The sequence below is a fragment of the Natrix helvetica genome (genome assembly GCF_964273705.1).
Source record: "Natrix helvetica genome assembly, chromosome: 3".
In the NCBI taxonomy this organism is placed as follows: domain Eukaryota; kingdom Metazoa; phylum Chordata; class Lepidosauria; order Squamata; family Natricidae; genus Natrix; species Natrix helvetica.
The window spans coordinates 24,027,676-24,042,602 of record NC_138549.1 but is presented as its reverse complement, the minus strand read 5'-3'; the positions used below and the strand labels follow the sequence as shown (position 1 = coordinate 24,042,602).

The following is a 14,927-nucleotide window of genomic DNA, read 5'->3' as shown; positions in this document are numbered from 1 at the left end:
CACATCTGCTTATTCCAAGTCCTTGGCAAGGACTCAATAAATGGACAAAAATGTTAAATGCATTCTGAACATCTGGCTTACTGTGCATCGAACCATAATAAAATTCGAGGAAGAGCCATTTCAATCTTGACAAAAACCATCCTGACAAGTTCAGTGACAAAAAGGTTTGTACATCACATGAGATGAAGAATAAAGTGCCTTATTGGATTGAGGTTCCCTAACTCTGGATTACCAAATCATTTGTGGTATAAAATCAAGCTGTTTAATCCATTTGTCACGGGCCCAAATAATAACTTCTGTCTGTGAACTTCCAGCTCTTTTTGGAGAAAGATGCCAAGAAAAAGATGAGAAGTGTATTCAGTTTGTTTGAGGACGAGGAGAAAAATGAGGTTGTGGATCCTAGTAAGAATAAACAGATTGGAATGGGGAAGGTGAGTAACATGCGGATGGTGGAATGGTACGATTCACAATGGCCAGGTGGATGTGAAGGAATGGGCACAGATGGGTTGACACATAGCATTCTGTATGACCAGGTGGGCGTGAATGGCTGGACGTGACCAGGTCGGCATGGAACAAATCACCCCGGCCACTGGACGTGGGAACAACTCGATGCCCCACTAGGTTCTTGCCTCCCCGAACTGCTGGCAGCCAAGCACATGCCTCCTGGAGCCCATGCTGGAGTCTGGCTGTGGTCAATCCACTGCCTCCCCCAGAAAAGCTTCCTTTCAGATCATGGGAGGGGAGAGTTTTAATTTACTAAAATCTCTGGATGGGATCTGCTCTGTTACATTTTGTTATCAGTTTTTGACACTGTGTTTTGAAAACAATTCAATGGGTTTTTTCCAGCCTTCAGAGAAGAGCACAGGTGTGTTTCAAGATGAAGAACTTCTCTTCAGCCGTAAACTGCAGGAAGACAATGATCCTGAAGTTGACCTTTTTGATAACAAAAAAGTGGTCAGTCAATTGTAAATGCTCTCATTTTTTTTTGTTTACAGATTGTTTTATTCCCAAGTTGTTAAATAACAAGCAAAAGTTGGACATTTCTGTTGATTCAATGGATTGCATATAAGCTTTAAAAGTGTTTTTAAAGGATCTGCTAATTGAATTTAAAGTACTTATAAGTAATTATAAGGATGGAAATATAACAGTGTAGGAAGCTATGGACCTCCAAATACTGCTAAATGATAACTCTAGCAACTCAGCCAGCAGAGAAACAGAGGGAGTATAAACTTTAAATAGGCATGTAACTTTTTTTAAGTGAAAAGTGGACATATTGTATTTTTTGGAATATAAGATGCACCGGAGTGTAAGACGCACCAAGATTTTTTTTAAAAAAAACAAAATTTTATTGATTTTTAGGGAATAAAAAGGAAAGGGGTAATGGAAAAGGTTACAAATTTTGGCAGTTGCAGTGTGCGGCAGGTGTTCCCTCCCCCCATACTCATAGTATACATTTAGACAAAATTCAATACAAAATAGCAATATTTAGTCAGCATGTAAATTCAGGTAATAATTTCAATCACTTTATATCAAGCATGAGACGCACCAAGATTTTGAAGAGGCAAATAAAAAAAAAAGTTTTTGCACTCTGCTGATCTTCCAAAAACGGCCAAAATGGGCTTGGTTTTTTTTTCCAAAAAAGGGCATAAATAGCCTTTATGAGGCATGTAGAGTGCTCCTGGAGGGGGGGCACAAACGAGCAAAAAATGGCCCATGAAAACGGGCCCGTTTTTTGTCAAAAAAGGGGGATGCATAGCCTTTAGGCGGCTTATAGAATGCTCCTGGGGGCCGGGGGGGGGCAAAATTGAGCAAAAAAAAGGCCTGTTCTTCACTCTTTCCTGTCCTCCCCAGCACCAGGAGCACTCTGGAAGCCTTCTAAAGGCTATGCATGGCCATTTTGGTGAAGGGGGCGTGATTTCAGGAGGCAAAAAATGCTGTATTCAGTGTATAAGACGCACCCAGATTTTCTTTTTTGAGGGGAAAAAGTGTGACTTATACTCCGAAAAATACGGTAATTCTTTTTAGACAGTATGTCATTTCATCATTGAAGGATTAACCTCCAATTGTAAGAAGTACATAAGAAATGCCTTTTTAATTCTAGTTGTAGATTAGATTGTGGCAACTCAGAGTTGTGAACCACAATCGGATACTACATTCCTATAAAATTAATGATTTGTTAGAAACAAGTAACAAGTATTGAGGAAATAGTTATTTGCTTATCCTATCTATATGATATGTATGTGTATTTCTGTTTCAATTTCAGATTTCAAGCCCTAAAGCAAAACTATCATCTGGAGAATGGCTGTTTGGGACCGATGACAACGTCGATGATGGTCTCTTTAGCAATTCTGCCACAAAGCCCTTGGTACTTATCATGTTGTGATTAATAGTTGAAAAAGCCTCAGATGTTGCTTTTTGTTTGGATTGCTTGAGATTGTTTAAACTAGATAATAGAGGTATGCAAATTATTCTAAGTTCTGAGTGAGCTAGGCTTCGAGCAAAACATTTTTGCCCTCATTTTTGCCTTTCAAGACCACCACTGCTGTTTGGCTATCACAACTTTTGCTGCTCTACAGTTTACAATGGAACTTCCTCAGAACAAACTAATGAATGCATACTCAGGGATAATTGCCAGAAGCAACATATTACTTCGGAGAATCTTCTGAGATGGCCATAAGAATCTTTTTGCTACTTTTGACTTGCAACAGTATAGTTAGTATTTCCTTTTTGTTTAAAATATTTTGTTACTTCAGTGCAATTTACACACTCACACATACACACACAAAAATTGAGAACAATAGTATAGAATATAAATAGCATTGCATCAGGATCCGAGAGTCTGCATAAAGTTTCTTCAGAATCCAAACTTTCAATTTTAAATTTGGCAAACAAAGTTATAGTTGGTTTACACAATATCAAAAGGCTTCAGGCTGACTGGCATTTTTTTTTTTACATTTTACAGTTCAACTTTATTTTAAAAGAAAAAACAAAAGCTGAGTGGTGGGATGAAGTTGTAGATCTCTCTCTATTTCCTTTTTTCTTAATTTGACATGCTTTTACCACTAACCATGTAAAAGTTTAAGCTGACAGATAATTGGGATAAATACTATTGATCTTACCATGTTTATAATGTTTAGACTTGATAAATTCGGTATACTAAAACAAATTAAGTTGATTTTAAATTATTCTAAGATGTTTTTGTAGTTATAAATTTTGTTTTAGCGCAAGATACATATTTCGGTTTTTAAATGTTAAATGACATTGGCAACTTGCAACTGCTTTCATAATTAACATATAGCGCAACCTTGCTTCTTTAATATGTTACTTTAATTTTATTCTTTGGAAGGTACCAGAAAAGAAAACGATAATAAAGAAAGAGAGCCCTGTTTTGTCCTTGGAAAAAGATAGTAAAGTTCTGCAGAATAATCAACATGACAAACAAGGAGAATCAAAAATTCAAGCCACCGAGGTTTGTAAAGTACAATTTTGAATTACAGGTTTGAATATATGAAAATTGCATATCTTAACAAGGAAAGGCATTTGTATGTTCCAGAACCATTAGTAAGTAGGATAAGTATCTTCAGATGGAAAGACACACACACACATGCACACACACACACGCATACACAAATCACACCAGTTGTACTATTCCCATTTTGCAATGCAGATTGGAGTAGAAATGGTAAACCAATATAAGTTTAGACCAACTCCATTTGTTATACCTCCCTATATCTGTCTATCCTTGAAATTTTTCCTTACTTCAATTGCATTCCTGTCTCTTCATGGATTGTTTTTCTTTGCATTTCAAATATCTTTTGTGTGCTTCAGTAATTCCATCACCATGATTACTTCTTCATCTTCTCTCTCCTCTTAATTCATTCATTTTTCTTTCATATAAATGTGGGGCTCAATCAGTTCTGTCAGGTGACCAAAATCATATCAGTACTGTACATTCATATTGGTCACTTTTTAATTTTCATTCACTCATCAGCTATTTTCTGTCTTATTTGTTTCTTTCTTCCTTGCTTACAAAGTAAGAAGCTTCATCTTCATTCTTCTTCTTCTTGTGCCATATTCATCATCAGACATTGCCGATCTTGTTGGCGATCCTATTTTTATCAACAGCTCCACACAAAAGTGCTGTTGACTTTTGTCCAAACCAGTACCTTAGATTTTGATGCCATGATGTTCTTTTTCTGCCTGGACCTCATCTACCTTCAGTCTTTCCTTGGAGGATTAAGTGAAGTATGCCATACTTTTCTGGGTGTCTCATCACATGTCTAAAATATTCTAAATCTCACTTTTTCTTCATTGTACACTATTTCTTCATTGCACACCTCTGAATTTGTTCTCACCCATCAATCCCTCTGGAAATGTAGTGCCTAGAATTATACAGGTGTAGCCTCATTAGTGCTGACTAGAGAGAAGTAAGCCTCTCTGGTATGATGCTTCTTATAGAGTCCAGAGCTGCATTAATTCTTCTAGTTTCACTCTTCCGATTCATGTCAATGAAGCTTGTTCTTTTCAGGGACATTGTAGAGAATAAAAGGGGTAACATTGATATAAACATGCAAACTATTACAAGAATGGTTTAAAGCAGGGGTATTAAACTTGATTTCATTGAGGGCCGCATCAGGGTTGTGTTTGATCTCAGGGAACCAGTGTGGGCATGGCAAGCTCGACGTCACTTCTGTCAGCATCTGTGGTGGACTGAGCACTCTGCCTGCTAAAACAGACTCCGGAGCTCTGTTTTCGGCTGCCAGGATCTCCTGCAACCCTCTGCCAGTGAAAATGGAGCTCAGGAAGGCAGTGTACGGCCCTCTCGAGCTCCGTTTTCACTGGCAGAGGGTTGCAGGAGGCCCTGGCTGCCTAAAACAGATCTCGGGGGCCTGTTACTGCTTACAGAAGCACTGCGGGCTGGTCCATCGCTGTTTCCAGGGCGGCCCCATGGGGCTTATCTAAGTACCCCGCAGCCTGGATCTGGCCCCAGGCCTTGAGTTTGACACCCCTGGTCTAAAGTGTTCCTTAAGGGCTGAGAAACAAGATAACATTCAGAAGGAGCAGGATTATGTTAGTCTATCTTAATAAGTTTACCTAAGCAGAATGAATAGAGACCAGTGGTGGGTTGCAGGCGGTAAGCCCTGGTACGGGCGTACTGATGCCTGCCGGAAGCACCGGGTACCGTTCCGTTACGGTGCTCCGGAGGGCCCACCCGCCCGCCTGAGCTCCTTACCTGTATTTGGGTTCTTCGGCGCTTCCGCACACGGAGTTTACGTCACCTGCGCAACGCTCTACCAAGCAGCTGGAGCGTCACAAAGGCGTCACAGGAGGTAAGGATGCTTGCACACCCGCTGCCCGCATGCTTGTGGGGGACACCGGGCCCCGTTGCACCGTGCCGGTTGCAACAGGATCCGGAACCCACCACTGATAGAGACGGATTGTATACGTGAACTCTTTACAGCAACATTTGTATATCTAAGATTTCACTGAAGCTGGCAAAGTAGAAGTTTCTGCAAGTAAAACGTAAATGCAATACCAAGCAGTGTGCCAAATACAATATGGGTAGCGATGATTATAGGAGAAAATCTTTGTAGTGTGACATAGACCATTTCACAGCAGCAGCTGACAATAGCTCAATGTTTCTTTTTTCAACTCCCACTCAAATGAGATTTTTGCCCTGAGTTTATGTCTTTTAGGTACATTTTATCTTCCCTTTCTTCCTGACCTTTAACCCTCTCTCTCACTCTCTTTCTCTCTCTTTGGGTTTCGGAGACTTCTCCATCCACTCTAGAAACAGGTTTGTAGATAAAATTAAGAATTGTCCTGTCAGAGTCAAAAGCACTGTGGCAAGTCATCCTTTTTCTGTACTTATTTACTGTTAAGATGATTTTGCATTACCACCTCCATTTTTACTGATCCCTCTTGAATCTTTTCCCCAAACACGCATTTGCTTGATCTGCTGCCACAAATAATAAATTTGATTTTACTTTATAAGGGAGAATTGGAAATTAACCCAAAAGATAAACTATACAAGAAAACCACTACTGTGAAACCACCATCAAAGGGACCATCTCACTTACCTGATGACACAAAGCATACCAAAGTAGCTTCCACAAGAAATACTACAGAGCTGGGAGTTAGTTTTGATAACCCTGTGAAAGCCAACACACTGCAAAATGTCAACAAGGTAATTTGATAATGAAAAAAATCTTTATAAAGATGATTAATTTAATGAACTACATAGGACTCATTTTAGTTGCCAAAGTATTTACTGATGTAGAAAAAAATGTAGTGAATGAAATAATGTATAAGCATTTCCTTTTCCACATGTTCACAGGGAAAGGGAAGAAATATTATATTCAACTTAGTATACTTAATTTAAATTGAACAGTGAGCAGAGCAGAAAGAACCATTAAGTTAAGCAAGGGGTCGGCAACCTTAAACACTCAAAGAGCCACAACGGTCCTAACTGGAAGCCCCCCGTTAAACTCTGGAGCCGACTGGAAGTCCAGTTCCCCCACCTTTGAGTCTCCTCCTAGTATGGCATCCTTTTTTCTCTGCCGACTGGAAGTCCAGTTCCCCCACCACAGTCTCCTCCTAGCACGGCATCCTTTTTCCTGTACGTGGCTGAAAATCCTATCAATTGTGGAGCCGACCGACGATAGGGAGCCACATCAGGGGGATGAAAGTGCCACATGCGGCCCCAGAGCTACGGGTTGCTGGCCCCTGGGTTAGGCTACTCGCAATGCTTTTCTTAAGAAGAGAATTTTTGAAGACCTCTCTCATTTCAAAACTGCCTGAAATGCAAAGGAGAAATTGTGAAGAAAAGCGCTTCACCCCAGGTCTCCTTCAGTTATCGTATTCTGATCTATCGCCTCGTGTAGATGGATTCTTTCCTCTCTTGTCCGAAGGGGAGGAATACCAGCTTGAAAATAGCAGTGCTTCTTTTAGAAATGTGGCATTGTCTGCTCTTACTGCTTGTCAATTTGTACTGTTTCTCACTTTGCATCCTTATAAACTCAAATTGCAGGGAAGAATCAAAGTGAGTGGGAATCGAAGGCCACCCACCAGAACTGCCAGGCGATTAGCCGTTGAAGAACTTGACAAAAATGAAATGGATACTGCAGAGAACAAGTGTCTGCCTATCTTAAAAGGAAACTCTGGGCCACCCACTCTATTACATCATAGCGAGCTGCCTAGAAAGAAAAATACTGAAAAAGCTTGCTTGGTTCCATCAACCCACAGCAGCAACCAACCCAATGAGTCAAAATCAACAGCCTATTCCGATGTGAATGATCTCTTTGAGTCCAACAACCTTTTCACTAAGGATAGCAACTCTAAGACAACACTGGAAGTTAAGGGCATTGTAAGCAAGGTTGCAAAAAGCGAGGAGCTGTTTCCTGCTGCACAAGAGGGGACAGACCTCTTTCCCTCTAGAAAGACATTAAGGAAATTAAGTCCGGTCCCTTTCCCGGAAGAAGAACAAGATGCATTCATCACTAGTAAGAAAACTGTGAAGAGAAAAGAACAGGAGCTCCCATCTCAATTACATCAAGGTTTCCCTATCCAAGACATTTTTGAGGTAATTTTGAAAATTTTTCTCTTCAGACTTGGATTCTTCTGACTTGGTATTGTGCTGTTTTTGTTTATTCCACGGGCATTAGAGTGATGGGGCAAACAACTTGGCATGAATGCAGTTTGTTTAAACAGTAACCAAAAAGTGAATAAGGAAAGATGGGATAGATTTGGATTTTTTTTTAATCATTCATTAGCAACCTCTCCAGTTGTGTTAGATCGTTTAAAAAAAAGCTCCAAACAGTGCCTGAAACTGGGGACTGGAGACTAAAACATATGAAGAACAGTTGCAGGAACTGGGTATGTCTAGTTTAATAGAAAGAAGGACTAGGGGAGACATGATGGCAGTGTTCCAATATCTCAGGGGTTGCCACAAAGAAGAGGGAGTCAAACTAGTCTCCAAGGCACCTGAGGGTAGAACAAGAAGCAATGGGTGGAAACTAATTAAGGAGAGAAGCAACTTAGAACTGAGGAGAAATTTCCTGACAGTGAGGGCAATTAATTAGTGGAACAGCTTGCCTCCAGAAGTTGTGAATGCCCCAACACTGGAAGTCTTTAAGAAGATGTTGGATAGCCATTTGTCTGAAACGGTATAGGGTTTCCTGCCTAGGCAGAGGGTTGGACTAGAAGACCTCCAAGGTCCCTTCCAACTCTGCTATTGTATTGTATTGTTCTCAATAGGATACAGATAATCTGCTTCTTCTAACTAGATATTCAATATAATTTCCTAAATAGGAAATATTAGAGATGAGGGAGCATACTACAGTCTGCCTCAAGGCTGCAGACTTAAAGCCTTACCCAAAGGAAAGCATTGACAATCTCCTCAATCCTGTTTCTCACATCTCCACTATTCCCTGAAGGATCCAGGAAGCACATTGGTCAAGCTTAAAAGTGGCAGGAATCATGTTTAGATGTCCCATCCACGTCCTCAAAATCCACAGACCAAAAAGATTCCAAGCTAACAGTCAGATATACCTGCTATTCATTCATGAGAAATCAAGCCTTATTGATGACTAGAAGCCTCTTTATGCATAAAAATTTTAAAAATGAAATTGTGATTTATGCTTTTGATGATTAAATAGGATAAATTATAAAAAGAAGCGTAAGATGGTGTGACTGTCAAGAGGGAAGTTAAAATATATTTATACTTAGAACTGCTGTGAATATTATTGGGAGCCATTTCTCTATATCTTTTTTCCTTTTTTATTTTCCTTCAGCTTGTTTTCATTTCTTAAACTTCTTGCTTTTTCTTTGATTTTGTTCTCTTTCTTCTCTTTCCTTACTTTATATTAGTGTTAGTTTTAATATCAAACGATGTGCTTATGGGGTGAGGAATTTAAGGGATTAAATTCAATGAATTAAATGAATGGAATCATTTTATGGAACCATATTTGGCAGGCTGAAGATATGATATTCTTATTTACCACTCATATTCCTAAATACTTTTCAAGTTTCAAATTAGAATAGTTCATATTCAAATTTACAACCACATAGAACTAGCTGCTTAGCAGAATTGATTCCTGAAGCTTAGATGCAGAAAATGAAAGCTACTGTATTTTATTTTATAAGCACTAACCAGAGAAAATACCGTGTTTTTCAGAGTATAAGACGCACCTTTTTTCCTCAAAAAAGAGGCTGAAAATCTGGGTGCATCTTATACACTGAATACAGCATTTTTTGCCTCCTGAAACCCTGCCTTCACCAAAATGACCGTGCATAGCTTGTAGAAAGCTTTCAAAGAGCTCCTGGGGACTGGGGAGGGCAGAAATGAGCAAAAAATGGGCCGTTTTTTGCTCAATTTTGCCCACCCCCCAGGAGCACCCTACAAGCTTCCTAATGTCCTTTTTTTGATGAAAAACGGGCCCATTTTTGCGAAAAAGGAACATTCTACAAGCCACCTAAGGGCTATTCATGCCTTTTTTTAAAAAAAAAAAACGGGCCCGTTTTCGTGAAAAACAGGCCATTTTGGGGAGGTTTGCAGAGTGCAAAAACTTTTTTTTAATTTGCCTCTTCAAAACCTTGGTGCGTCTTATACTCTGGTGCGTCTTATACTCCGAAAAATACGGTACATGCCTTCAAAGATCATTTTCATACTGAGTAATTCTTTTCTTTATTCAAGGATGATATATTTGCAGTAGAAACTGTTAAGCTGCCAGACAAAGCAAAAGAGGTAGAAGTCAATTTGTTTGATGATGATGTTGATATCTTTGCTGATCTTGCTGTAAAATCAAAGGAAAAGAGTACAAGAAAGAAAATGGAAGCTGTATCTATATTTGATGAGGACACAGGTAAAAAAAACACCTAATATTTGTAGAAAGATCTGCAATTCACTGACAAATATATCTCTGTAGAAATAAGTTGAGAAAGAATTAGGTAATGATTTTGCAATTTTTTTAAAAAAAATAAAAAACTACCTGTCATTAGACTAAGGGCACTCCCTTGGATTGGGAGGATTGGGGAATGTCAGAATATTTCATATATTTCTTCAGACACAAAGAAGGACCATGACTAATCCTGTTTCTTGTTAGAAATGTTGAGCCTCGATAGGAAGAGATTATCTTCCATGAAGGAAGAGTATGATATATGCCAAAAAAAGAGGTGGAAAAACACTTGTGCTTCACGAACCTAATGGGGCTTGCTGTCTTAATAGTATTGGTTCAAACTAGATTCCATAGTGTATCTTTGAAATTCATATTTTTGGAAATTCATATTCTATCCAGTGGGAAGTGTAATTATTGAGACTGTAGCAGTTTGTTTTAAGCATTTTCAGTTAATTTAAAAGCCAACCTTGACAAGAATGACTACATCTATGGCACGTTCTCTTTCTTAGTATAGCTAGCTTCTGATTTGGCATAGTAAAGGGTACACTTCTCAGAAAATACAATACTAGGACAAATACTAGATTTGATTTTAAATCAGTATAGATAGTATGATACTCTTAACATATTTAATAGTTGCATTTTTCTGTACATTAGAAATTAAAATTGGAGGCCCTATTATGAAGGGGCTCCACTCAAAGCTTTTGAGTCTCCTGCAACCCTGAGTCCTTTCAATTCAATCAACACTAGGATTTCCCGTTTCTGTTACTTCAGACCTACCATATGTTGTGAGCAATGCATTATTGATGTCTTTGCTAAGAATATGCTTAGGAGCCAGCAGACTTTTTATCAACATCCTTCTCTGTATTCCTGTTAATATAAATGTAATTCATCATTTTCTTTAAAAAAAATGTCTATGAAACAGTTCTGGTCATGAACAAGCACAGATTAACGGTTTTCTTCCTTTCTCTAGATGATATCTTCTCCCCTGCGAGTCAATCTAAGACATCAACAAAAAAGACCACCTCTCAATCACTCTCAGGAAGTAAGTGTGAACCTAGAACAGCAAGCACTTTTGACGACCCACTCAATGCATTTAAAGAGCACTAATAAAGAGACTGCTGGACAATTTCTTTTCAATTTGTCACTGAATGCTAATTCCTTTATTTTCTAATCAAATACTCGGTGACAAAACAGAATATTCCTGGACTCATTCACTTGTGTGTTTTACTCCACGTGGCATTTTTAAAAAATGTTATAAAAGCTATTTGAGCAAACAATTGTCCTAATCAGCTTGTTACTCGGTGATGTAATATATATATATAGAGAGAATATAAATAAAAAATACAGAACATTTAATGTTGATAAATGGCATTTACAAAATCAATATTTTCTGATCTGCTATTTTGTAAGCCAACTCACTTTCCAGAATTAAGTTTATGATTATAGCTCATGATTATGAGAATCTGAATTCTCCTTTTGGGTATATCCTTGGTTACTGATAAAAGATTATTTCATTTTACTGGAAGGGATGGGTTTGGATGGAATGGAGTTTTTTTTACTACCATATATACTTACAGATAAGCCCTTTCTTCAATAAAGTAACCCCCCCCCCCTTTTTTTTTTTTAACCAAATTATAGTTTTAAAAGATGCCATCAGTGAATAAACTGTCTTACATTTTTTTGTGTTCCGGTAAAAAAAAAAAAATTAAGGTCTGCTTATCTGCCGATGGGTTTACATGCAAGTATATATGGAATACATGTACTTTTAAAAAAGAATACCGTATACTCTCTCAGATAAGCCTATTTGTGGATGAGCCAAACCTATTTTGGGGTACTCAACATTCTTAGTTTACCTGTCAGTATGTATAGTATTAAAATATCTCTAATCCGGTTTCAGTTAATCATATATGCTTTAACTGTTTGCTATTTTTCTTTCCCTTCCCACACACATACCCTCATTAGCAATTTCTGGTGAGTAAGTTTAGCCTGAAAATTATGTCTTATCTTAGACATATGGGATTGCATAAAATTAACCGTCAAAAACAGAGTAATCACTGATTTTGCATTGGATCAGAATTCCATTTGTGTTGAATCTGTTTACCTTAATGTTGTATCACCACCAGACAGTGATAAAAATGCACATTTTGGGTTAAATGTATTGTTCGTACCAATTATTGGATACTGTTTCATGTCAAGTACTATGCACTATTCAGTCTGTTCAAAAAGCATGGTACATGCATTCAAATAGTTATTTGAAGGAAAAGAAGGATGATTTCTCATTGAATTGATTGAATGAATAACACTTAAAAGGCTGCAATGTCAGAGTTGTTATACTGGCTTATATCTGAAGTTCTTGCACTTGTAGAAAACTAGAAGCTGGGTCCGTCTATGTGTAATCCTAAATCCCCACAATGTAGCATTTAACTTTTATTCCTTAAACCCTTCCCTCGGGAGGAAGAACAGTATAAAATAAAACTAATAAACACAAGTTATTGTATGACACTCTCTGATTCAATGGGGGCAGGTGGGGTGGGGTGTCATAGCTACTGTCCTGGACAAAACCCAGAGCATCCAGGAGTACATCAGCAAGATAGCTCCCAAAGATGAACTGCTGAGATTAAGCAGAGATTAAGCATGGCAAGAGAAGACCCTGCATGGGATGTACCATTGACTGTTAGCTGAGGTGACAACCAGTGGCTTAAAGGCTGGACTAAAAGCATGAAGACTGTCATGAAGTGGAGCTTTAGATTTCCAATTGCACCCGTGTCACCGTTGTCACTTAAGAAGGCTGCATTATGCCATTATCCAACAAGCCAAGCCTTGGGGAAGGGTGCAATTGCCCCCACAGCCAAGCGTTTCCCAGAATCTGCCATGCACTGCTTATCTTCAGGTGATGTTCTCACTGTTGATAGGCAATCTCAGTTCTTCAACAAGAAGTTTGGGAGTTTGAAGGTTCTGAACAGTAACTTAGCTGTTCTTAACACTGCACTCTTCTGGACAGAAAGTTCTGACATTGTTCCTGGGATATTTTGGAACCACTCTCCCAACTTAAGACTCATAGCACAAAGTGCTCTTACCACCTGTGGGATCATTTTAGTCTTTAGTTTCCACATCCTTTCTAATTCTTCCTTCAGGCCCTGTTATTTCTCCAGCTTCTCATACTCCAGAGATTGTGGAAGAACATATATCACCCATAGGGGTAAGAAGGAAATGTTTAATATAAATTTCTAATACGCTTATATGAGTATCATGGGTTTTTAACTTACTATATTCTGTACAAATGAGCCCCATATTTCATTATTCATATAAAGTCCACATCAATAAGCAGCCCACTCTTAAATAGCAAGTGTAATTAGTTCTTCACTCTATTGTGTAAATGGGGCCACAGATTAATCTTTCCTATTTGCTTAACTTATATGCTGCCCATCTTACCTAGAGGTGGCTCTAGGCAGTTTACAATCATTTTGTATTAAAGCAATAACTAGTAACATTGCATTAGCTTAAAATTGGCAAAGATAGGAAGTGGGATAGGAAGATGCATAAGAGGAAGAAGTGGGGTCTTATCTTATTCTGCACCAGCTATAGCTGCCAAATATTCTTCAAGGGTAGTCCCATGTAGATACTATTGCAATAGTTCAACATAAGATGACTAGGCTTGAGTGACTGAGCGAGTGACAGTTATACAAAGGCTCTTCTGACCAGGACAGCCACCTGCTCTTTGAGCAGGAGTTGTGAGTCCAGGAGAAACCCACAAAGTTGTGCCTTCAGTCTGTCTGGGTGCAACCCCATCAAGAATTAAATATGTTAATCGTCCAGGATTCCTAAGCTCTATACACGCAAGGCTTCCAATTCAATGCTGCAATAAGTAACCCATTTATATCGTCCAGTTGCCAGATTCCATATTAAGTATGTAATTCAAGAAAATATTATTCTCTGAAAATTTTAGCTTTTGTCATACACATTTATATGGTTCATTCTCCCAAAACTAAGCAAGTATAAGACATTGTAAAAATGTATTTTAAAGAAGCATCGTCATTATATTCAACAAATGCTGTTCTAAACAATTTTTCCTATACCAATGTAATGGAATCTAATAAATTCTTAATATTGTTTTTGTTACGTAAGTTATAGTTTAAGGAAGGTCCATTGACAGTCTTGCTATACAAAATCAAGACACTCGCATTGTCTAGAGCTGTGATGGCGAACCAATGGCACATATGCACATGCTGGCCAGCTGACTTTCAGCCTTGATTTTCAGCCGTTTTTCACCCTCCGGAGGCTTCCCTTCCACTTATAATAGAATATTTTGTTATTTTACTAAAAGCATACATTATTTGTACCAACACTGGGATAGTACAGTGAGGTATCATCTCAAATAAAATCAATTTGAGTAAATTACATTCTACCCTGTAAATCTCCCCAAGTTGTCTAAAAGTACAAGCCAAGGATTCCATGCAAATATTAAAAAGCAAGGATAAATGTGGCATTCTTGCTTACTTCCGCTGAACAAGAGAAAACAGCAGAAAGCATACTATTAACCTTTATTTTAGCTTGTTCACTTTATAAATTTAAAAATCCAAACCTTTACCGTATACCGTATAGTTACACCGTATATATAATGCGTATTATGTATATTTTGCCAAAAGCTTTTTCAGCATCTAATAATAGGATTACAAATTGGCTTTCATTTTTATTCAAGTTGAAAATTTTTATTCAACTTGAGCATTCTATTATAGGTAGTGCTCACCTTATGACTACAATTGATCAGAAAAAGTATGTTGCTAAGTGAGAGTGTTGTGAGTTTTGCTCCACTTAACGACCTTTCTTGCCACATTTGTTAAGTGAATCACTGCAGTTAAGTTAGTAGCACAGTTATTAAGTGAATCTGTCCTCCTCATTGCCTTTTCCTGTCACAAAAGGTGATTGCATGACCCTCGGACACTGCAACTATCATAAATGTAAGCCAACTGTCAAACAACTGAATTTTGACAGTGATCATGGGGATGCTGCAACGGTCATGTGAAAAATGGT

The 14,927-nt window shown here is 38.3% G+C and overlaps 1 protein-coding gene across 3 annotated transcripts in view; it reads left to right on the top strand.

Moving 5' to 3' along the window:
* The window catches only part of WASHC2C (WASH complex subunit 2C), a 50,604-nt gene extending 38,220 nt beyond the window's left edge, over positions 1-12,384 (top strand). For all 3 annotated transcript variants that reach the window (XM_081949256.1, XM_081949255.1, XM_081949254.1), the window contains exons 22-29: positions 315-431; positions 847-954; positions 2,264-2,365; positions 3,347-3,469; positions 5,996-6,187; positions 7,031-7,582; positions 9,695-9,863; positions 10,867-12,384. In XM_081949256.1, the coding sequence (XP_081805382.1) occupies positions 315-431; positions 847-954; positions 2,264-2,365; positions 3,347-3,469; positions 5,996-6,187; positions 7,031-7,582; positions 9,695-9,863; positions 10,867-11,003 (1,500 nt within the window). In that variant the 3' untranslated portion in view covers positions 11,004-12,384. The remainder of the gene's footprint in view (positions 1-314; positions 432-846; positions 955-2,263; positions 2,366-3,346; positions 3,470-5,995; positions 6,188-7,030; positions 7,583-9,694; positions 9,864-10,866) is intronic.
* The last annotated feature ends 2,543 nt before the right edge of the window (positions 12,385-14,927 follow it).